The 24628-nt window shown below is 40.3% G+C and overlaps 1 protein-coding gene across 4 annotated transcripts in view; it reads left to right on the top strand.

Annotated features, from left to right (window-relative positions):
• Positions 1–10215: 10215 nt before the first annotated feature.
• Positions 10216–24628, top strand: part of GRM5 (glutamate metabotropic receptor 5) — a 248064-nt gene continuing 233651 nt past the window's right edge. For 2 of the 4 annotated variants that reach the window (XM_040056248.2, XM_058419404.1), the window contains exons 1-2: positions 11469–11813; positions 19410–20289. In XM_040056248.2, the coding sequence (XP_039912182.1) occupies positions 19611–20289 (679 nt within the window). In that variant the 5' untranslated portion in view covers positions 11469–11813; positions 19410–19610. Of the gene's footprint in view, positions 10256–10969; positions 11048–11468; positions 11814–19409; positions 20290–24628 lie in introns of those variants that run through there. The other 2 variants (XM_058419403.1, XM_040056246.2) reach the window with 2 other exon arrangements.

Raw genomic sequence — 24628 nt, 5'->3', positions numbered from 1 at the left:
CAAAAACCCAAAGTGAATTGCGATGAATTCTGCTACCCTATGAATTGATCTGATAGCTGGCCTAGGTGCTGAATTGAAACAACAAGCCTTGAATATGGGTAGGTGATTCTTGCCATCTTTCTTATGGTATTTCAAAAATCATTGTTCCAGAACCTGTCTTTGAATAACTCACCTCTGGCTACAGGAGTAATTTATTTTCTGTAAACACGAGCCACAATCTTGCTATGTTTGGAAAAAAATTCTTGAATATGGCCACAAAGAAAATATGGCAACGTATACTCTCAGGATCTTCTTTAATGAAGCAATTCATTACCAAATTGGTTGCACTCTCTGCAGAGGTTTTACAGTCTTCCTCCACACATAGCTCCTTTTCTTTATATTATTGCTGGAGTTGTTTGTTTGTTTGTTTGTTTGTTTTTATTGAAATTATTAAGGCTATTTTTGGGGAATTAATGCGTGTCCTCTTGCTGCTGAAAGCATGTCTGTAGTGTCAATATCAAAGAGGCTGCAAATGCTTTGTGGGCAAAACTGGAAAAAAAAAAAAATCTAGGCTGATATGTCTTGTGAAGCTGGTTCCTTCGTTGCATCAACAAAGCTTTTGCATCCTTGGTTTCAAAGATTTTAAACTCCACGTAAACAAAATCATATTGTTTTATTTGTATACAACAGTGTCCAAAAACACAGAACTATTATCAATATTTATAAAAAGCTTAACAAAAAGAAGCTCTTTACTGGGGAAATACTAACATCAACTCAGAAGGGAATTGTCTTTTCAAACATGGTCCCTACAGACTTGACTATGTTATGAGAGCTTTGTTTCTTTTCTTCCATTAGAGTTAATATATTTTTGCACAGAACAGCATTTTGGGGCCATTTTACACGTGAAATTTGACTCTGTGTGTGAGAGTTGTGGGTTTGGTTTTTTTTCTGTTCAGCCCAACATTTTTTCTCTGCTTAAAACAATACCTCTTTGACTTCCTTGCAATAACATGTACATAGATATCACTGCAGTTCTGGCATTACATACAACACCAGTTTTTTTCTAGGTCACATCCTCTAGATACCTGAGAGGTTCAGATATTTCTCTTTCTTCGATCTGACCTATTCGTTCAAGTTGTTTTCATTCATGCTCTTTATTCCGTGGGTACTAGTTTGGAACCAATCAAAAGCCCATTCACCTCCATAAGTGTTTTTCTATCTTTGTGCAGGCTTTAGATATTATATTGCTTTATGAAACCCATTTTCCTCTCAGCCCAATTTCATATCAAGTAAACAGGGAATGACAGATTTTTGTCTTCTTCCCTTCCAAAATTTTAAAACTTTTTGTTTTAGCAAGACAAGACCGCCTTCAAAGAAAAGTGGGAGATGCAGGTAAGGCAAACATTTGGCCTGCCCTAGAGCTGTGCTAGAAACATGGAAGAGTTACTACAGTTTTAATAAAGTGCAGCAGAGGTGTACCTGTGGGGGAGGAAAAAACAAAATGCTGATTTTTTTCCTACCAAAATCCAAGGAGGGTTTCATAGTTGCCTTACTTATTCCTTATTCTTTTTTACTTCTTCTGCATTCAGACATCAACCAAGTGCTCAAACGTGAGCCCTTCAGAGATACAATTCTAGCTTTTTTTCAGTTATTTCTTTTATTTCCCATCTTATTTAAGCCTGAAATGATGTCTCAGAACTTCTTGGGGTCACAGTGGGATTTTTCATGTGGCTTCTTAAGGTAAGAATTCATATTGGGAATCTCAGTGGGGCCGCACTGTGATACGCATTTCTGTCAGCTCAATGCTGTGGGAGTAGCTGCATTAGAAATATGCACAATAAGGTAGGTTTGACGAATGAATAAGCTCAGAATGTTCTTTAGCACACCATGTGTCTGAGCTGCTTTAATGTACAGACTGATGTTTAAATACAGGGAAGGTGGAGAAGTGATCATTTAAACTTCATATTCAGCTAGTGGCCCATGCTGGGGAGGAAAGGAAAAAAAAAAAAAGAAAAAAAAAAAAAAAAGAAAAGAAGATGGTTGTTTCACTCACTCTCCAAAAAGAAATTTTTACCTGAGTCTTGACAATTTCTTAACCAGACAGTTATTACAAACACAGTTTGTCCTTTTTTTTTTTTTTTTTTTTTTTTTTTAATGAAAACCATGTCATGTTCATCTGGCCTAAATCTAAGAGTTCATAAGGCAGATATCTGCTTCTCAATTACTCTTGTTTTCATAAATTAGCCAGTCCTCAGGTACATTCATTTGAAGATTTCTTAAGGATATCACTAAATGTATCAGCCAGGCAGCAGTTCCTATCCACTGATCATGATGGATGTATAGATGACCAGAAGCAGAATTCATATTACAGTAGCCTACTTCTGATAAGGAAATGTTTGTTATATATCCACCCTGAATATCCAAGCTATTCTTGCTCACATATTACTGTAAATGATTTGGATCCATCAGCAATCAGATTATTCATCCAGCAGGCTACCATGGCACAACTCTAGGTCTTGAAAGAGGAATCCAAAAGAGATATTAGGAGAAGCCCTAAGTATAGATATAATATAACCAACCATGTCTTAACAAAGTATCTTTATACACCTAGAATCATATAGCATCTAAAAACAAAGCCGCATTTCTCTTACTTGTATTTCCTTTTAGTGTGCACTGATAGTCAAAGGAAGTTTGACAGAGAAAAGTTTTTTGGCTGTTATGTGGGTAGATTTACCTAAGGGAAAAACAGAGCAATATGTAAGAGAAGGGAAATGGATTTCATATTTAATTATAAATCAGAATAATTTGTCTACTAATTTTATTCTTAAGCCTGTTCCATTTCTGGAAAATAAAAATAAAAATAAAATAAATAAATAAAAACCCCACAAAAACGAACCCAACAATAAAAACCAATTTCACAAAATCAAGAGATTACTCGGTGCCAATAAAAAATTGAAGTTCATCTGCTTCTTCAATGGGCCATACAGAATTAATTAGTTGGACAGAAACTGTAAATTTGAGAACAGCAGCCACATTGTTTGGTCTCAAAAAAGTAGTCATCTTCGAAATACAAAGACTTTTTTTGTCAACTTGGTGTTACTATGGTAACTACAGCAACGGTTTACTTAGGAAAACAATATTGGGGATTTATAATTTAAAGACATACACCAAACGTAACACCTCTGATTACTGTTTGCCTTAGTCTTTTTTCCACCTCTTTTTGGTATCCTGCAGGAAGGTGAGGGACTGAAATGATTTTGTGTCTATGCCCCCTGCCACTGTTACTAGTTTTACCCCTGAGCTGACATTCTGCACAGAAATAGCTACAAGCAAGGAGACAGAGCTGGCTCCAAGTCACCTTCTGTGGCAGGTGATCTGCCAAGTAGGCATGTGCTGATCTGAGGCTGTGTTACTGCTGGAGCAAGGTTGTTCTGTGCTACACATTTCCCAGTCTTTTGCCAACCTCCTTTGTTCATAGGGAGAACGGGATGCATATCACAGTGTCAGCAGGAGAAATGAGCCGGCCAAGAATAGCTGGAAATATGAGTTCCAGATGAAATATACCACTAAGGTGATTAGTGTGGAGCATTGCAGTGACATTTTGCAGCTTTCTTCTAGAGGGCAGAGTTTTTTTTCAGGTGAAATTCATCACCTTTTTACTCTGTTTGGTTTGTTTTCATCCAGGGTAGTCCTGAGAGTGGCTCTCCAACGAAGGCCAGTTCTCCACAAAGGTCAATGATAAGCTGGGGGGCATGAAATTCCACCTGGGATTGAAGGAGCTTTTGGGAGAGGCTGAAAGGCAGTGCAGGGACAGGTCACTTTCTAGTGGATGGCTGTTTCCAGCTATAGACAGAGAGAAGAAGGCACACATTCATATGTGAGAACACACAGCAATTCAGTGACATTCCCACTGATTGGAAAAGGGAAACTTAACACCCATTTTTAAATAAGGAAAAAGTAAAGACCATGGGGACACGGGTCAGTCAGTCTCACCTCTGTGCCTGGAAAAATCATAGAGCAGATCCTCCTGGAAGCTGTGCTAAGATACATGGAAAATAAGGAAGTGATTGATGATCGAGCAACAAGCCTTTGCTAAAGGCAAATGCCTGATATATTTGAAGGCTTCCTAACAACAGGCTTATGGTGTTGGTGGATGAGGAAAAGAGCAACTACTGTCACTCATTGGACTTGTGCAAAGCATTTGACACTGTCTTGCAGAACATCTTTATCTCTAAACTAGACACACATGAATTTGACAGATATATCACTGTCGATCACAGATATATCAGGAGACAGGGATTTGGTTGGATGGCTACAAGGAGCCGCAGTCAACAGCTTGATATCCAAGTGGAGACCAATGACAAGTGGTGCTCCTCATGAATAGGTGTTGGGACCAGTGTTGCTTAACAGCTCTGCATCCAGCTCTGGGGTCTCCATCATAAACATGAACATGTTGGAGTGCATCCAGAGGAGAGCCATGGAATGATCAGAGGGTTGGGACATCTCTCCTGTGAAGACAGGTTGGAAGAATTGAGATTCTTCAGCCTGGAGAGGAGAAGGCTCAAGGGAGATCTCCTAGCAACTTTCAGTACCTAAAGTGACAAGGAGAGGGAGAGGGTGTTTTTACAAGGGTATGCAGTGACAGGAGAAAGGGGAATGGTTTTAAACTGACAGAGGGAAGATTTAGATATATGAAAGAAATTCTTGGCTGTGAGAGTGGTGAGACACAGGCACAGGTTGCCCAGGGAAGCTGAGGATGTCCCATCCCCGCAAGTGCTCAGGATCAAGCTAGATGGGGCTTTGTGCAGTCTGGTCTCATGGAAGGTCCATAACAGGGAGGATGGAGCAAGATAATTTTTAAGGTCCCTCTGAACACATACCATTCTATGATTCTATGAATGAAATTAATTTGTAAGAATGTTTACCTCTGATTTCATTCATTCTCATGAGTGCAAGGTCTGGGTCCTGGGATTAGTAGAGAATCCATTTCAGAGCCAAGAACTTCTCTGCCTTGTATTCACACAAATCAATAACACAAATCTGATTCCATTTTGTGTGGCTTTGGAGACTTTACAACATAATGGCCCCACTGCCATTGCCTCCCCACTGTTCAGCTGAAGATGCCCATCTGGGGTTATCAGGCATGAGTTCAAAACATGAGTTCAAAACTGGTCTAGTTTCACCCATTCAATACTCTACTCTCACTGCAGAGAGAAAATAGTGTATCATAATGCAGCATCATTGGAGGTTTCATTCTGTCAGCCTTCATTAGAAGCACTCCCCCACTCAGATTGGAACTCGCTGAGCAGAAATAGGAACAGCAGCATCAGATTTTGAATGATGTGAGAATGCTAAACCACTTTTCTCAGCACAGACAAAAACATCTTGTAGGGTGTGGAGTTTCCTGAGAACCTTAACGTTATCAAATTTTAGGGGTTTTTTTTGTTTTGTTTTGGAGTCATGTGTATTTCACTCAGTTTTAATAGAGATGCCTGACTATGCCCTAAGCTCTCCTTTTAATGTGTGAATGCTGATTGCATTTAATTAAGATCTTCACACATCAAGTTTGAGTCTCTTGATGATTAAGCTACAATTCTTTGGTGGAAAATAGGGATTGGAATAGCAAAGGATACGATAGGTAGGAATAAAATGCACAGTTACTTCAAGAAAGTGGAAATAACAAAGGAAGAAGAAATCAGGTAAATGTAATGCATTTTTATTGATTTTATAAAGTTGAAAATGCTTATAACATTTGAAACAACAGGAAATTGAACTTGAATAATAGGAATAATATCTTTAGTCATAAAGATAAATATTAACCAAACTTTCTCAGTTGGAGTTACTGCCCCTGAATACTCCTACTAATGTGAACCAGAGTTGTAATACTGCAGAAGTTCCACTTACCCCTTTTGGCAAGTACAGCTACTTTTAACATGAGATTAATTCCCTAGAAAGTGCAAAGAAGGAGTTACAGGGAGGACATACAGAACAATTTCTGGGAGTAAATTCAGGTATTTGGTTTTAATTTTTTACTCCGATGCCCTGAAATCTGGTTTTATTGTCTTAAAATAGTTTTCTGTGGGAAAATTGGAGGACATCTGCATGCTAAAATCTTTTAGCCACACCTGATACACCCCATTACTCACATAAATCTCCATAGATAACTTCTTGTTCCCCTTTTCACACTTCTTGCAAACACCCTTCTCAGAACTCTGTACTCTGTCTTCCTCTCTCATGTCCTGTTTTCCACTGATGAGCATAAAGGTCAGGCCAAATAAGATCTTACAGGCATTTCCAATTTTAGATTCTAAATCTAAATCTAAGGTAAGAATCCTTACTCAGGGCCTGAATAATGTTGAAGGAGCTTCAGATCTAGGTTCAATTTGGATTTTCTGATTTTTCCCAGCTTCTAAGACCTGGGTTTCTTCTTTCACACAACTAGAACAGTCTTCAAAATATTGGGTATTTCACTGTCTCCTTTATACCTATACACAACCAAGAGTGAAAAACTTGTCAGATTATTTGAAAACACCCTGGTGCTTTCAAGTTAAGGATATCCCTCTGAAGAATAGATTCACTTTGGAATATCCAAGGAGAAGTGGATGCATCTTAATGTCTCCTTCTTTGTCATCCTAAATAAAAGGTTTAAGGTAGATCACATGAACTACACCCTAGAAAAGACAATATTCCTGTATTCCCTCTGTAGTGACAATTAAACACCACACAGCTGGGCACTCAACCCACCTCTTTCCCACACCTAATCTGGTGGAATGGGGAGGAGAGTCAAGATAATATTTGTAGGTGGAGACAAGAACAGTTTAATAATCAAAAATAAACTAAAAATACAGTAATGATTGTAAATGATGATAATAATCATAACAACATGGGAAACCTCCAGTAACGCACAATTCAATTGCTCACTGTCTGCTGACCAATACCAGACCCCTCTTCCCGACCTCAGATTTGTTCCCCTGCTGGGTAACTCCCCCCCAGTTTATATACTGGGCATGCCAGTTCTATGGTTTGGAGTATCCCTTTGGTCAGTTCATGTCACCTGTCCCGACTATGTCCTCTCCCAGTTTCTTTTATGCACTGGCAGAGTAGGAGATGAGAAAAAAAAATTCTTGAACTAGGATAAACATGACTTAGCAAAACCCCAAAATATCTCGGTCTGAATCCAAAACACAGCAATGCAAACTGCCACTGAGAAGAACTTAACCCTATGGTAGCTGAAACCAGGATAACTCTTAAGAGAATATGAAGTATATATGTAAATCTCTACAAAACAGAAGTATAGAAGCAGGCCCTTGCATTCCTTGAGTCTGGAAGAACAATATGAACTAAGGATAAAGATTCTAAATGTATTATTATACCCTAGCAGGATACATTTTTTTAATATATATTGCATAGCATACTTTGCACCTTTTTTGTCTCCTTCATAACAGACTTGTCATTAGTATACTTGCTAGGGAGGCAAGAGTAATTTTCTTGATTTTTAAGTATACCATGAACTATAAGCATGCTGGATTATTCCATTTTATCCAAAATGGGAGCAAATGCTGTTGCGCATATGAGTGCATGTATTCATATATATAAAATATGAATACAAACATATAATATCCATTTTTTCCTTTTTTTTTTGTTTTGTTTTGTTTTGTTTTGTTTTTGTTTTGTGTTCTTTGGTTTATTTTCCTTTGCTTTAGAGATTAGTTTGCAAGAAAGCATGCACATGGCACTTATTTGGTCAATACAACATCATCTTCTTGCCCACACTTTGATTGTGATGCCTGTGTCCTGCAGGTTTATTAATTTTGGAATTTAGGATAATCCAAATTAGTATTCCCTTGGCCTCCTTGTTTTCTGACTTAGAATGTTTGTGTTGTTAGGATGCTCTTCAGAGACACAGATTGTACCGAAGACTTACTCATACTCTTCTTACCCCTGCGATTTTCTGTATGTACGAGTTCCTCAGCGTGCAGAGACACACCAAATGTACAGCCCTGACAATGTGTTAGTAATTATGGGTGCTACTGCCACAGAAGTAATGAGTGTTACCAATGTAAAATGTAGTCATTATGTCTCCTTATTCAGGTACCAGTTTATTTATTTTTTTGCTGGTGCTGCTGCAAACAGGAAGCTTTCTTTTTTGTAACTTTAAAAATAGTATCAAAATAGGAGGGACAATTTTGTGGTAGGGTAAACTGAATCTACCATCAGTAGAAAAGACAGCAGCTAATTTATTGGGTTCTGCAAAATGGTTGATAATGATGAAAAGGGCTTAGGGGAGAAAGGGGAGAAAGAGAGCAAAGGAGAACCACCTTCTATATATCTGTATTTATTGGCACCCCATTTAAAGGGTCAGTGAGAGGCATTAGGAATGTAAATGCCATGGCCACCCCCATCCATTCTGCTTGCCTCCTTTAATCTTTGATCCAGCTGCTCCAAACATCTGGCACAATGAACTCTGACTCTGGGATGTGATTCACAGGGAGTCCTTGGGGATGTGTGTGTAGGAGCTGCTTTGCATCCCCTCTGGCTGCTTCTATACAGCTCTGTGTGTCCTGCTAGTGTGGGGATCCTCTCCCTCTCCTGCTGGGGTCACCCTGTTCCCTGCCAGCCAGCTGGCTGTCTCTGTTGCCAATGAGATGTGGCTGCTTTCCCATTCCCTCATCACACACAGAGTCCCAGGGGAAGGCAGACAACTGCTGTGACAGCCCAGCAAAGCAATGGCACATCCCCTCTCCCCTTATTCATCCAACATTGATTCCTTCCAGACCCCTGCCCACAGTAATACCATACTGCTTTCGGCCTCACCATTCCTTTCTACAGACAGAACCCTCCCCTCCTTCTGTCTGTTCGTGCATTTTCTACAAATATATGTCCTTCCTCTTCTCTATCTCCAGGCTCCTGACCTTCTAGCCATTTCACAGCACACGGTTAATGAAGAAGACTGTTGTCTGAGCAAAGCATGAGTTTGGGTGGAAGGGGAAAGATGTTCCTTACCTGTCAACCCATAAGGGCAGTGACAGGAACGGTGACAAGTGGGATCTTCCCTGTCATGTAATACCCAAACTTCAGCCCTCCAAGCACTAGCACAAAAGGTCTTGGAACTGCATAGAGGAAACAAAGATAGTCACACACACTCACAGTGCCCTCTGCTTAAGACCTGGTCTTTTCCAGGGCTTCTGTGACTGAAGGAGCCAGGAGAGCTGGGTAAGGGTGTGAAGCAGGTGCCAGCTGATGGGCTCCCAGCCCAGCCCTGGCTGGGACTGAAGGGTGATGTGAAGGAGAAAGAGGGTATACTCCATGCCTGCTAAAGACGTGGAATATATATCCTTCACAATCTGGGATGAAAGAAGCAGTCAAACTGGTAATCTGGTGGAAGACAGGCAGCAATAAAGGGATCACAGGGAATTAGGAGCACAGATGGAGTCATAGTAAGACTTTTTCTCTTCCTCTATGCTCTAACAACTTTATCAAAATTAGCTCGGAGGGGTAGGGGGGTGAAGAGGACATGGTGCAGGTTGGATCTGCAATGCATTCGCACTAGGGGAGCCACATCATGTAGTGGCTGGGATTTGGGTCATTCAGCAGCTGCTTTAAAAAAAAATAAAAAGAGATAATATTTTAAGCAGCAACCCAAAGAGGGGAGAACCAGCAGGGAGTGTCAAGCTGTGGAGCAGTGGCAGAGAAAGGCTGTTAATTCTTGAAAATGGATGTGTGAGCTAATCCTTCCCTGCAAATACAGCCTGGTAAACGGTCAGCAGCCTTTTAGATGCCCGATCAGCTCTTACTCAAATGCTATTTTGCTTTAATATTTATTTATTCATTCATTTGACTTTATTTGTTTGTTTATTTGCTAAGAAGGGCTTTGATTAAAGAGACGATCTGTCTGGCATTGTGTTTTGATGGTTCCTTGGTGTCCCTTATTGCAGTGGGAGTGCAAGGATGCGTTGAGTTTGTCAGGGCTCAGGCTACCTCGGACCTTTCCCACCCACCCACGCCTAGGCACAGGCACAACCTCCCTCCCCGCGCTCAGAGCCGGCCCTGTGCCCACCCCGGGCGGAGGAGCGGAGCGGAGCGGTGCCGTGCGGGATGGCTGGGTGTGAATGGAAGCAGGAGCCGGCTGTGTGGGGCTGAGCCGTGAAACGGGGGAGAGGGGGAGACGAGAGGGTTTGGGAAAATGCGGGGATACCGGGGGAGAAGGTAAAGCCTCGACTGGCTTCCGAAGGGAAGGGTTAACCGAGGAAAGGTAGATGCGCGCTGCGGGCAGCAGGTAGTTAGCAGGCGAGAGTGCTGCTGTGGGATTTGTGGGAGGGCGGGGAAGCGGAAGGGCTCGCAGGGTACCGAGCTTGTGGGCAGAATGTAGGCAAATAAAAAGCCTGTCCGTAGGTCTGCAGATACGGTCCAGGGATGCTGGCTGAGGAAGCAGAGGGCTGGCAGGGAACTGCAGAGTCTCTGGGTCCAGAGAGCCCGGGATGCCAGAGGGGAGAGAGCCCGGCAGGAAAGGGTGGCTGCAGGTAACACCTGCCTGGGGAGGTGCGGGGGGCAGCCCGCGGGGGACAGAGGCAGGGGGCACAACCCGCCCGCGGGGCTGGCAGCTCGGTTTGCCCTTGGCGGGGGCATCGCTCCTCATCTTGCCGTGCCCAGCGTTGTCACCCTGCAGGCGAGGGCTGGAGAGGGCAACCTGCCCTTCAGTGGCAAACAGTCCCTCCTTTTCGCTTGATATTTCTGTCTCGGCTTGTGCATTTTTGTGCAGAGGGCTGGTCGCTGCTCTTGCATCCCCCTCTCTCCCTTTGCCAGAGAGCAGCAGGCAGAGCTCAGGCTGGCATGCTGCTTGGTTTCCTGGAGGGATCTGTGCCACTTGGTGGCACTAAAAAGTTGCGCTGAAGCCCGGTACCCGTCCATACGAAAAGCCCCCTCTCGCCCCTCAGTGTGCCCTAGCCCCCGGCACCGCGACCTCGGTGGACAGCAAACGTCGGTGGGACAGCTCGCAAAACGTCGCCGGTATCGCAGGGCAGGGGTAAACTCTTCCCAGCGCCCAGCGACTCCGTTTTAAACAGCGTGGGTTGGTGGTGTTTTTTTGTGGGTTTTTTTTTTTTTTTTTTTTTTTTTTTTTTTTTTTTTTTTTTTTTGTATGATGCTGTTCTGACCTGACTGCCGCTTTCTTACTTGCTGGAGCGTAGTGTCGGAGAGAGGGGTCTGTTTGTAGGGGGACTTCACAACCTTCAGAGCATCTGGAGAGATTTCCTCACAGGGGGGAACGCAGGGTTAGCTCGCTAAAAACGTAGAGAGATTGCTACTGTGCAAATGTGAGGAAGGGTGGAGGTGTTTAAGCAGGTGGGTCAGGCTGCAGCAAGTATTTAGGAAGACCAAGGCTGCGGTGGCAGAGAGCAAAGACCCATCTGTTGTTTTGTCGTTTGTTTGTTTATTCCTCCTCCTCCTGCCTTCCCCCTCCCTTAAATCCAGGGACCGTTCACGCCTCTTGCAAATGAGATTTGGGCGATGCTGAGAGAACAGCGTGTTGCATGGCGTGTATGTGCATGCACTCACGGGGGTAGGATACTCGGTCCTCAGCACTTGCCTGTGATCAGGAGAAAATAGGATGTACCTATAGCTGGAGGAGTGACAATGCTAGCCGAGTGGGGCTCACCTGCTGGTGATCTTTGCAGAGGCATTTGAGGATTATTCAGCTCCAGAAGGTCTGTGTGAGGAGTGCTATCTCTGCCGTGGCTGAAAAAAGGTGGTGCCTACCCCTACCTGTCTTAATTATTGCCACCAAAAGGACCATTTTGCCACCACTGTGGGAAGAAGAACTTGCTGCCACTGACAAGGTAATGTTGTGGGTTGGTAGAGGGTACTTATGTGCCTTGGATTGTGGACAGAAACCTTGTGGATAAAGGAGGGACTCTTCCCCCCCCCTCCTTCCCTTCTTGCTTTTGCTCCGTACTCTGCTTGATGGAGGACTAGCACAGCTCCTGAGGTACCAACAAACCAGCTGGTGGGGTACTTCTCTAGGGGCTGCAGGGGCATGGCAGGGGCAGGATGCTGGAGGGCAGCTGGCACTGATCCCTCCCGGGGAGCATGATATGTGTGGGGCTGCAGGGACTGGGGGTAGAGTCATACCTGGATTTGGTGATGTGTGTGATATAGTCCCTCTGCTCACAAGTGGGGATTTGTCTTGCTAGGAAGGTATAATGGAAATGGGAATGTGTTTTCCAGAGACAGCCAGGCTTGGCTCAGCCATAGACTTTTCTGCGTGACCTTGGGACAAATCACTTGGCTCTGCTTGGCGAGTCCCGTCTGTTACTTATTTAATAATCAAAGCTGATCTCCCCAGCTACAAAAATAATTCATTATGGACTGAGGGGGACAGCGATAGCCCTAGCTGAGCAGGGAGACAGAGACATAAGCAGCAGTGTGGATGCACACATGCATGTCTGCATGCACAGCCACTTCATTGTGGCAGCGCAGGTAGCTATGTTGGGAGTTAACCTCGTCCAGTAGTTTTCTCTAAGACGCAAATCTATGCATTTATTTGTAAAAATGCCATCCTGCTTGCCAAATGTGAACACCGTGGCAATTTTTACCACCGGTTGATTTCTAGGTTGTTTAATTTCTTCTTCCCCTTCCACAGACCTGCCTGGCGGCAAGCGCCAGCGGCGGGCGGTGCTCAGCACCAGGGACAGCGTCCTCTCCCCTCTGCCCGCTCCACGCTGCCCGCTGCCCGCTCTCCTCCCTGCCGCTGCCCGCTGCCAGCAGGCAGCCCTGTCCTGCACCCTGGGGCTCCGCCACCCCGACAGCCCTATTCACATTCCATCTCTTCCCTGAGAAGCAATTTCCGGTGGTGGGGAGGGGGTGACTGAGTGCAGGGAGAGCCAGGACGTTTCTTTCTCCTAGTCTTGAAGACAAAGTAGGGGATCGTCTCAAAAGTGGCAGAGGATCATCTTGAAAACGCACCACTCTAAATCTTGAAAGGGAAAGATGTATAGAGGAGTTAACTGCCAGGCTCTTTAAATTCCCTATGATTTTTTTTTTTTTTTAAATATTACCATATTCCTAAACATTTCAATTGAATGTTAATCTTTTGCGAATTCTCAAACACTTTGACTATATTCTAATATTTTTGTTACACGATCACAGCAGTGATCATTATTTCAAATGTTCAGAGAGTGGTTTTGGGGTCCCTATATAGATTTTCTGTCATCTTACGGTCCTACATGGTTATGACATTGCTGGCATAGTGGTTATACTGGCATCCCACCATGACCACTCTTGTTGCAACTTGCTGGAAAATGTTTTCTGAAACTGCTGTTGTCTTTTCTTGATCACCTCCTCCCATACAGTTTTATTAATTAATAAAAAGTCTAGGATTACAGGTGAAAACACACCTGAGCTCTTAGTTCCTGCATCACATGGTGTAACTGGGTTTTGGTAACAGCAGCAATATGTAGTATATTTGGCAAAATTACAGAGATAATTTCAAGTTTTCTTGGGAAGTTAAGCACATATATATTAAAGCCAAAATTGTTTCATCAACCTGAAACCATGTGTGGACATAAATGGGGAAGAACTTTCAGGGATTGCTAAGGATCTTGTTGATAATTAAAACATTCTCTGTTTATTATCAATGAAGAAATTAGATCAACACTTCAGTCTGTCATTTCCAGTAGACGTTCTGACCAAATGGTGAAAATTCTCCCTTGATGCTTAGCTTTTTCATATTTCTGAGTGGAATTACAGAAAACTGCTTTTTAGTCTCTCTTTTATATAAATCTTGGGTTATTTTGTCAAAGAGCTTGATCCAATATCATGGAATTTGGAGAACTGACAATGTAATGAACAATGTTTTCCTGATGTTGAGGTTTTTGTTTGTTTCGTTTTGTTTGTGGACAGAAAAAATAAACAGCAGTAGAAATCTCAAAACAGAACAGGGTGCTCATATTTCATGATTTTCAAATAAAGACCATTTGAGTCCGTCAGGTTTTGTGTGACCAAAGTGCATTACCTCTGAGGAATGGGTAGGGGGGACCTCCTCCTGCAAAATGAGCCTCCCCAGAATACTGGGAGATAGATATTCAGAATAGCTTGAATGCAATGCTTGGAGTTTGCAACGCCATAGTAGAACTCAGCAAAGCTTGGCATCCTGAGTGTACTTTCTCCTAACATTGGTCCAAATCAAGATGAGCTGAGAGGTCACTCTCTTTATGTAACGGTTTTTCTAAGGCTGTTCCAAATTTTGCTACTGTAAGATCTTCCCTGTGAGATAAGTGATGTGACTGACTCTGAACCAGTAATTCAGTTGCAGCTTGCTATGGTTTTATCTTCTCTGATGACAAAACATAGGTTAATTCCTTGGGATATACTAATTAGATCCACGCCAATATATATTATCTCATTTCTGATGGATTTAAATTAATTCTGGTATCTGTTGTAAATGAATGCCTGGAAAGCATTTACTTAGCAGGTACAATGGCTTTAAGTTATACAAACATAACGTATAAGTAAATTTTGTCGCTACAAATGAATGGATTTTAAGAACGTTAGGTTTTGTGATTTTTCTGATCCTGAAAATCCTTTAAGGAGAACCTTAAACTTTAGATAAGTCTTTACAGATATTTGACCAATAGTATTCTTCTGAGAAGCACAGCACATATACATAAGTGCTTTCCTGGACTGGGCCATGAGCTTTATTACATCACTGTTCTTTGATTAAGTAATCTGATGTTTTATTTTTATTACTTAAATCTGCCTGAAGATTAAGAAACTATGGACGAGCCTGCTGTAAGCTTACAAAAATGTAACAAAGAAGAACCCCAAACCCTTTTTATTACTTTTTTCCAATGATACAGATTAGAATAAATAAAACAATTTCCCTCAGCCAGGTTGGTGTTTTGCCTCCTAGAAACCACCGTGCCAAGTGGGTTGAGGCTGCAAGGCGCAGGTGCTTCGCTGCGGGGTCACTAGTGGGCGCTGCTATAATAATGTAAGCCCCGGTGAGGGGGGGTCACCCTGCAGCCCTCAACACAGTCACACCTGCGGCAGCAGGAGCCCTTAACAGCAGCCAGAGGCAGCCCATGTATAAACTCTCAGCCACAAATACAGTGGAAAATCAGCTCGTCGTGTACCGCTGCTTGCAATCTGATTTTTGATCAAGTTTTTTAATTAATGTCCTTAGATACTGGCGTGCTTTTTAGTTTCTTTTGGTCTCTACAGACTGCAAGTACAGATGGACATGCAATTGATATTGGTATCATTTTAAAAGATTGATATATTTTTAATAATGAAAGATTTGCATGATGTTTCATGGAATATTACAGATGCTCATTTTCTACTCGATTTAACCTCAGTGTGAAGTAGTTGTAACTCTGCCCTAAGGGAACAGCTGAGAATTTCTCCTGACAGAGTCTGGCATGAAGTTTATACTGCCAGAGAGAACAGAGGTCTCAGGAACATGTTGAGTGCTTCATCAGATCTGTGTCCTCAGTCATCTGGGTAGAATGTAAACTTTCATCTGGGATGAGACTGAACAAAGGGCGGATTGGCAGTGTTATTTTTCTGTCCTACTTCTGCAATGTCTTTAAGCCTGAAGTTAGTGCACCAGAAGATTGAGACCAATGTATCCTCTATTGTTAAAACATGTGACTTCAGGATAAGTTTATAATTAGATCCATAACTGAAAAAAGCAAAGAACATTGACACACCAGTAATTAAGTACCTGGTTCTATTTTGCTTATGTTTCAGTCAATTTAGTATAAGTCCATTGATGATGAAGATATTGAACAGCATGAAAAATAAATTTGACCCTAAGTGCTGTGCATGTTGTCCATCAATGAAAAAAAAAAATCAGATAAATTATTAACTGGGAAACAATTCCCATTACTTTGTGCATGCACTCAGGAGTTCACTGTCTTTGAAACTGCTGATACCTCTGTTCTCAATCTGAGGGCAGATTCCCTTTAGAATTATCTTTAACAAATTAAACAAAAGTTATATTTAAGCTTATGAAATTTTACTTAATTTTGTTTTAGTACTCATCCTGATTATAATAGTAAGATACCTGTAGTAAGAGAGAATTGTAATCAAAATGTGGAGGGACTTGTATGTGATTCTTTTGGGAGAGAAGCACAGTGAAATTTTATACTTGAATGGTTCCCTTGGCCATCTTCTCTTCAGGAAGACATTCTCCAGGTAATATAATTAGTGTGTTTAGTCCATCAGCTCTCTGCTCAGCCATTTTGCCTGAAACAGGATTTGTTACCTGATAAGTCTCAGGATATCTTCTCATGGCTTGACCAGCTGTGCCCATCAGAAGGATGACCGGCAATAAGCACAAATTGAAACACAGAAATATCTCTTTAAATATATATAAAAATAATCTTTTTTACTGTGACTGTGGTCAAAGAGATTGCCTAAAAAAAGTTGTTGAGTCTGCATCCTCAGAGATCTTATGAACCTGGCTGGGCATGAAGCTCAGAAATCTGTTTTAACTGATAAGTAAGCAGAGGGAATGGACCAGATAACTTCCTGAAGTGCCTTTCCACCTCAACCATTCTTTTCTTAAGTTTACGCGCGCAAGACTGGAGAACCAGATCTCTATTACGCAATACAAATGCACTGAAATATTAGTCAACATAAATTCCAAGTTGTTTCATTACATTATGAAAGGCCACAGAAAGTACTGACTTCAGGTGCTTTGATGAATCCTAAGCCCAATACTAAAAAACAGAAGCAGTGTTCTCAGTGTAATTACGAACTTTTTAAGTCCCAACTAAATTGACCTTAGCTTTAATATAATGAAGAGTGTTCATTAATTGTGGAGCAACTGCAGCCTGCATCTGGCCCATTCTTCTCGAAGGGAAGATTTTTCTGACATTTTCTGATGGCTTTCAGAAATAGGAATTCCCCAGCTATGACACATTCTAGTATTATGGAACCAGAAATATGAAGGAGTCCTTCAGCTTTGCCTCATTCTTTACCCTGTAATTTTATACTGATAGACACAGCTATAAGCAGAGAAGAGCAAACAGCTGTTCTTTAGAGGGAAGAAGATAAAAATGGCCTTCCCTCCCTCTCTCATGTATATTGTATGGAAAATTTTAATCCATAGACACAAGACCAAAATATTTGGTGAATATGTGTTGCAGACTTAAAACAGTGGATTGGATTTTTTGGACCACAAGCTCACCCCAAGACCCTGAACTCTCTATTTGTACATCTGCAGATTCACAGGCTGATAGGTTATAAAAAGGCATCTAATTGTATATCCAGTTACAGTCTGCAGCAGAGCTGGCACTTGTCTAGATGTACTTTTGTTCTGGATATGTAGCCTTAATTTGAGAGGTTCAGAAAAATAAGCATCCATGGTGTTAAATAACAGAATACTATTTCTGCTCAAATGCGAATAAGTTAATAATTTCATTTTTTTAAGTCTACATATACTACATTTAATTAATTAAAGGTATAGGAATTCAACAGCTGTGATCCTGTACAAGGACATCCCCTGTCGTTCATCCGTTCGACTGTTTGCAAATTATGTGGTGCCAAATTTAGAGTGATGGAACAAATAATTGCAACGCATAAGCAATAGTGATAGTCTGTAATTAGGGACTAATTAACCTGAACTGAACTGCTGTTATTCCTTAGTGGCAAAGGGTTGCAGTATTGATAAGCCAACTCTTCAGAGAATTTAAAAACCCAGACCTTCTTGAAGTGTTTTACAGTTGTCTGAGCCTTATTTGATTATTAGCACTTTATATTACTAAAAATAAAATATGAAATTCTTAATATTACAATAAACATTTAAATATTATATTAAATGTTTCTTCTTTTAAAGGATTTGCATTTCATTTGGGAATACTCACTCAAACTCACTCACTCTTCTGTGAAAATAATTTATAATTTATACATCTAGGTAAAATAAAAGAAAGCAAAAAATTGCTTTTTATATTTTTTTTTATCTCGTCTTCAGAATCAGGAAGAGTTTCACTCTGTCACTATACTGAAAGACCTAGCTGTGAGGAGTAAATTCAAGAATAAAATCCTGTGATATTTTTGATTTGAAAAAAAAGGTAGATTTTCTATTGAGATGGTTTCTTTCACTGTACAATATCTAGGTGCAATTAGAGTCACTGTTAATGGATTGGAAGTGATTGATGGTGTCAGAAATGGATGAATTTTTAAAATTTTTATTGCATCAAAAGATTTATGTGAAGAAAATGGAGACTGGAGTCTTCCCCAGAATTTTGCAATTGTTTTGTTAAAAATTAACTTGGGCATATTGGTTCACTAAGTAGCTCAGCATCTTAGATTTAAAAGTGCACTTACCTTTCTGTACTTTCAATGCATTCACTGGCAGGTGAGAAGTAATAGATAGAGTTTAATGTGCTCAGGGATCAAGACCTGGCAAACAACTGTTTAAGCACTATATTTAAAACTGGAAGCATTCTGATGCAAATCCACTGCCAGGTGCAGAACATTTTCAAGTACATTTTCTATTTCCACAAGTTAACCACAGCCCAAGATGCGAAGTGTTTGCTGATTCATTTATTTATTTATCCTTCAGCAAGAGTAAAGATGAGTGCAGATTGCATTGCAATCTATAGGTAAATGTAGCTGATCAAATATTTTTGGCATTAGTGCATCTCTGTAGTCTTTGTGTTGACTTCTTGTTACCAGTAGAGTCTGTAGGGCTGTGTACAGTATAAAGATTTTTCAAATTGCTTTATTGATGATTTTTGAAGGATATAAAAAATTTGAAAGTAATTTAATTGCTTCACCGTTTTAGAATTATTGTTCCTTCACTTAAAACAAATATAAATATTAACAACAAAATCAGTTTTCTTAATCCTGTTTAAAAGCCAATTTGTTTCATGTTGTATCTTGAAAAGTAAAAACAGATTTATACATAATGTTTTCCTTAGAATAACAGCTTTTTGTGTCAACAGCACTTTCCTAGTGCAGAAATGGATAATAGAGTGTAGCCCAGGGTACATTAGTGCGGCATACGTATATTAGATATAGACAAAGTGTCTGAAATTAAAGGGAGGTTTTTTTTCAAAGACATCTATTACAAATGGCAACACACCTTTCTTCTGTAGAATTAAATACTTGTCAGTCTTTTGTGCATTTGAAAACATTTCCTCAAAGAATTTTTAAACACAACTGTCAAAACGAAAGAAGTTGATTTATACCAGCAGAAGTACAAGCCTAAGATTGTGAAACACTCAAGTGAGATAAAGTTTCCAGCTTGAAAATGATGAAAGCAAGCATACACAGTAGACAATGTATTACAAGCACTGATAGCTGTAGAAATAGGTGAAATTTTAGAAAATATTATAAAATACTGTATCTTAATATATAAGATTATATATATTGCTGACTTTATGATTAATTTTAAATATATTTCTCTTATTTATTAATTTTTCAAGGGTATGAGAATTATGACTTCATGTGCAGCTCTGCATAGCTGTCCACTCAGAGATGATGGTGACTCCTTAGAGAACAGATGCCAACTCCTGGTTAACAATCAGTATAGTGCTCCCTCTATCCAGAAGATTTGATAACAGCTTTACACCAGCTCTCCAACTTTTTTCCATCATGTTGTCTCTACCAGCCTAAATTTTCCTAAAATGGTCCTTTTGCTGTTCCTTGCAATCCTGCTGTTGAAGGAAGATGTCTGTGGAAACTTGGGGCTTTTGGTTTCAGCACAGGCAAATGAGAGAAGAGTGGTTGCGCACATGCCTGGTGATATTATCATTGGAGCTCTATTCTCTGTCCATCATCAACCAACCGTTGACAAAGTTCATGAGAGGAAATGTGGAGAGGTGAGAGAGCAGTATGGTATTCAGAGGGTGGAGGCAATGCTACACACCCTCGACAGAATTAATTTGGACCCCACACTGTTGCCAAATATAACATTAGGATGTGAAATAAGGGACTCTTGCTGGCATTCTGCTGTGGCTTTGGAGCAGAGCATTGAGTTTATAAGGGACTCTCTTATTTCTTCTGAGGAAGAGGAAGGGATGGTGCGATGTGTGGATGGATCATCATCATCCTTCCGCTCCAAGAAACCCATCGTTGGTGTCATTGGGCCTGGGTCCAGCTCCGTTGCTATCCAGGTCCAGAACTTGTTACAGCTTTTCAATATACCTCAAATTGCTTATTCTGCTACAAGCATGGACCTAAGTGACAAAACTCTGTTCAAGTATTTTATGAGAGTGGTGCCATCGGATGCACAGCAAGCAAAGGCAATGGTGGACATTGTCAAACGCTATAACTGGACCTATGTTTCTGCTGTACACACCGAAGGTAAGAGGTTGTTTTTTGCCATATAAAAATGCCTTTGAAATACTCTGATGTGGTCTAATTGATGGATGATGATAGCTTGATGTTGTTGGATTTTTGCCAGTCAGCTGTCTACAGTATAGACTTTTACTTTACTTAATAATAACTTTACATTCTCTGTGGGTCTGAAGTAGCATCATGTTGTCAATGGTTGAAAACAAATTTTGAAACACAGTGTGTGCTCTAGGGTCAGTCATTGGTGAGAGTGATTAATCTGGAGTCTCCTCAATTACCTTAATTTAATTTAGTTGACATTTATTTCTTTTTCTTTATATACTAATCAATGTATATATTTAGAATAATAATTATGACTATTTTAGAATCAATGGGTAGTGAGAAAGCATCTGGTCTTCATAGTGCGGATGAGATCTAAATCATCATCTGAAACTACCTGAGTCAGAATGCGTTCCTGCTTAATATCTGAGCCACAGAGGCACAGGTACTAGAAAACACACAATTCTGATTAATATTTGAATGCAAGTTGTGCCAGCTCCTTGAGATCAGAAATCTTTCCATCCTTTTTACAGTACTCCATGGAGTATCACACCACTTCTTCCTCTGCCTCTGGCCATTGTTTTGGGAGAGAGCAAGGGAAGTTTCCTTGAATTTCCTTACACATTCATGTTCCATCAGATGTCCAGAAAATCAGAACTGTGTGCTAGATTGCTTTTCTCTTTTAATTTGTTTGACATAGAGCTTAAGTCTTTTATCCAGTGTTCAGAAGAGTAGGTGATTAAAGCAAAATGTTAGGAAAAGTATGCTTGATTTCATCATTCCTTGTACTGATAGAATTGAGTTCATCTTTCTAGGAGTGACTAGAATTTCATAGTGTCTTAAGAGCAAGTTCCATCAGCCACTGCCTAATGACACCATTTAAAGAGTTTTACAGAATTAAGTTCTGTGATGAATTTTAGGACCTCGCCACATTGCTTCTGTTCATATAGACAGATACTGAATGGCAGGCTCAGAATACAATCTGAGAATGAAAAATGTTAAGAGATCAAGTAGTGGTAGTGACGTTACCAAAGAGTGGCAGATGATGCTGGCTTTATTGCAACCAATAAAGAGCAGATTGCCCTTCCCACACACTGAGTTTGCTTCTCTGGCAGGCTTTATATTATTCAAAGCCCCTTCTGAGGAGATGCTGGTCCAATGGTATAATGTTGAGATCTATTTCCTCCTACAGATAAGTAGAGAACTTATTTTGCAGTATTAAACAAAACCCCCAAAGCAGCTAGAACTTGCATGCAGATTGTCAAAACCATGTTTCCATCATGATATTGAGAGCTGGTGAATAGCTGAAGCCCCTTTTATATGGAGATGCATGAATACATTAACAGTATAATCTAAAATTTCAATGTTCAAAACGGTGTATAAATCACTCTACATGACATCATGTAGTGGGGGTATTCTGTACCAGCTGATGTCTTTGGCATGGTTAGGTGTGCAACCTTCCCATCACAAATATATATGAGTAACATCATGGTCAAAAAGAATGCCACTAACAATAGCATAAGATTTTATATTCTGACTACTTTTGATGACTCATATAGTTTTTGCAATGAACAACTTTTACACCTCTCCTTATTGAGATGAGATGATTTTATATTCAGTGTGGAATAGTTATGCTTATAACAAGGTCTGATTCTTCACAGAGTGAAAATATGTACTTTTTCCACTTTCTGTAGACACTCTTTGGAGCAGATGGTAGCGTATTGCACATTAATCTTACGGTAGAGGAACTTTGTAATGTGCACTGGAAAGAAGGGAATAGGGACACAAGGACTGGAATGCGAGATAGATGCTATGGGCAAGATTAGAAATGAATGAGAGAAGAGCTGAATGTGAAGAAGGAGAAAAACAAAATTATATGTGTAGTACAACATGTGCCTGCTTCTGCCATTATTGAAGTGGATATGGTAGGTGGGACATTGTTAAAACCTGAGGCCTCATTCATACCATATTTACAGCAATATAATATTGAACTTCAGTGAAAGAACACTGAACTTGGGTGAACCTTATGATCCTATTATCTAGTTGCATAGTCTGGTAAGAATGATGAATAGGCTCTCCAGGTAAACATCATAAATTTTATTACAATAGAAGAGGTGGTATTTCTCATGGAATAGAAAAATACTAGCTGATCAAGGTACTTCTTTGAAATATCTGATGTTCAGGGCACTTTCCAACAACTATGGCACAAGTTATCCCTTGCCTTTTTTTTTTTTTTTTTAATTTTTTTTTTTTAACTGCCTTTAAAAAACCCTACACATGAATGCTAAAAAGAAGGAATTGAGTAAATAAGCAAAAGAGAGATGATTTATTTATATATTTATTTGTGTGGTAATTATTTTTCATTTTACTATAGTAACTTGTAGTTTATTCTAGATATGCTACTCAACTCAGTGTGCTACATTCAGAGGTATTATTTCAAAAAAAAAAAAAAAAAGGTTGAATCCTGCTCCTTGCAATTATTATTGATGTAGGATCTTGACCACCCATAGAAAGTAATACTTCTTTTCACTCTTCCAGTAGTTTTGGCCAGCTACATTCATTATCTTTCGCTAATTTTCATTCATAAATTTGTTTATTAACTGGACTCTTCTGATCTTTATGTTTGTATTGTGTTCAATATGATCTTTGGCTTCTGTGATTGATTTCCATGGAGAGGGAGGGCCCTCTCCTCCAGAGCTGGATGGGGAGTAAAAAAGAGGTATTAAAAACCTGTTAGTTTCATTTCTTTGGTAGTCCCATCAGCAGATAAATTTATAGGTCTCTTTTTGGTCTAGTGAAAGAAAAGCCTGGCATACATCTACAGTTTCATAATAAAAATTTTCTTGTTTGAATCTTTCCTTATGCACTTACGAATTATCTTTGTCTGCAGTGGATTAATGTTTTCAGAGGTTGATCTGAAGTTGTGTTGGTAAATCCTTAAGGCTTCCAGATTTAAAATACACAAAAAATGTTGAGAGATTCTTGTAAGCTTTGCTCCTTTGACATTTAGCATTACAAATTAAACTAGGTAATGCCTCCAGGTTCACAAATGACCTGTAAAAGTAATTTTTCTTTTCCTAAAAATGAGAAGGTAGAAAAGACTGCTGTCAGTTTAGGTCTTGTAATTTTAAGAAGGAAGGTTCTTCAACCCCTTCAGTAGAAAATTTGAGCAACAAATGAATGACCTTTTTCATAAAAAAACCCAGTCATCCTGACTTTCTGTAGTGTATTTTACACAGGCCAATCAGAAATCTTTGCAAGCCTTAGTCCTGGGTTGTAACTCTCTTGTTTGGCTCTGTCAGGAATCATTATCACCATTATCTTCCCCCAGTCTCCTAGTCTTTCTTGCATTGAATCACTTGTGGGGCTCTACTCTGAACCAATCTGCCTTTAAAATAAAACCTTTTCATGCACAATAAGGGCTGGTTTTCGAAAAGCCCTATCAGTTCTGAGGTTCAGTCCACACTGTGGCCTCATGAACAGATAAGTTAACAATGCATGGCAGGGAGCTAGGAGAGAGCAGGAATGAGTGAAACTGGGATGTGAAATTCCTTGTACTAAGGACCTATCGTTTAAACCCTGAAGCAACTGCCTTCAAACTTAGGGGTTACTACAACAGGCATGCAAGGGTGTGCTGGAGTTCCTACTGGTCCAGCTCTTTCAGGTGACATTACAGATGTGTTTTTTTCAACCTTTGTTGTAGGAGTACAACTTTAAACAAACTTTCCTTAAAATTAAACCAACATTCACTTCTTAAACCAGCTTCACAGACAGATAGTAAGTCAACAATGCAGCCGAGAACTCAGCGTGTGCTTCTGTCAGAAGAAAAGTAGCACAGCAGAGAGAATTTGCCTAATTTAGTCTTGCAAGAATGTTTCAGATCCTTTTTAGCTCATGTAACTGTTGTCCACCTCTGTGGAAATGCTCACAGGAAGGTGTAGAGATGGAAATTTGTGCATGTGTTTTTGGGTGGTGATGGCTGGCATGCAGGTGTGCCGCGCAGCCCATGCACTGTGGACATTTTTCTTGGCCTTGTCTTGCTTAACCACTTGACACCACGGTTAATCGAAAATGATGGGAGAAATCAGGAAGAGGCTGGCTGGCTTCCAAAAGAGACAAAACTGCCTGTTTACCCCATTTCCCATATGAAAGCATTCCCTGGTCTTTTTGAAAGATTAAAGAAAAATATGTGCAATTTTCTCTTCTCCTGTCATTGGGGTTTGAAAGCCTCATTTTGAAAGCCAGTTTGAACTCAATACCCTCCTGTTAAGCAGACTGACATTCGGATCTGGCCTTCATAGTCAGAAAC

This window comes from Hirundo rustica, chromosome 2 (assembly GCF_015227805.2).
Source record: "Hirundo rustica isolate bHirRus1 chromosome 2, bHirRus1.pri.v3, whole genome shotgun sequence".
NCBI lineage: Eukaryota > Metazoa > Chordata > Aves > Passeriformes > Hirundinidae > Hirundo > Hirundo rustica.
Note: the sequence above shows the minus strand (reverse complement) of the source record. Positions and strands in the feature narration are given on the sequence as shown.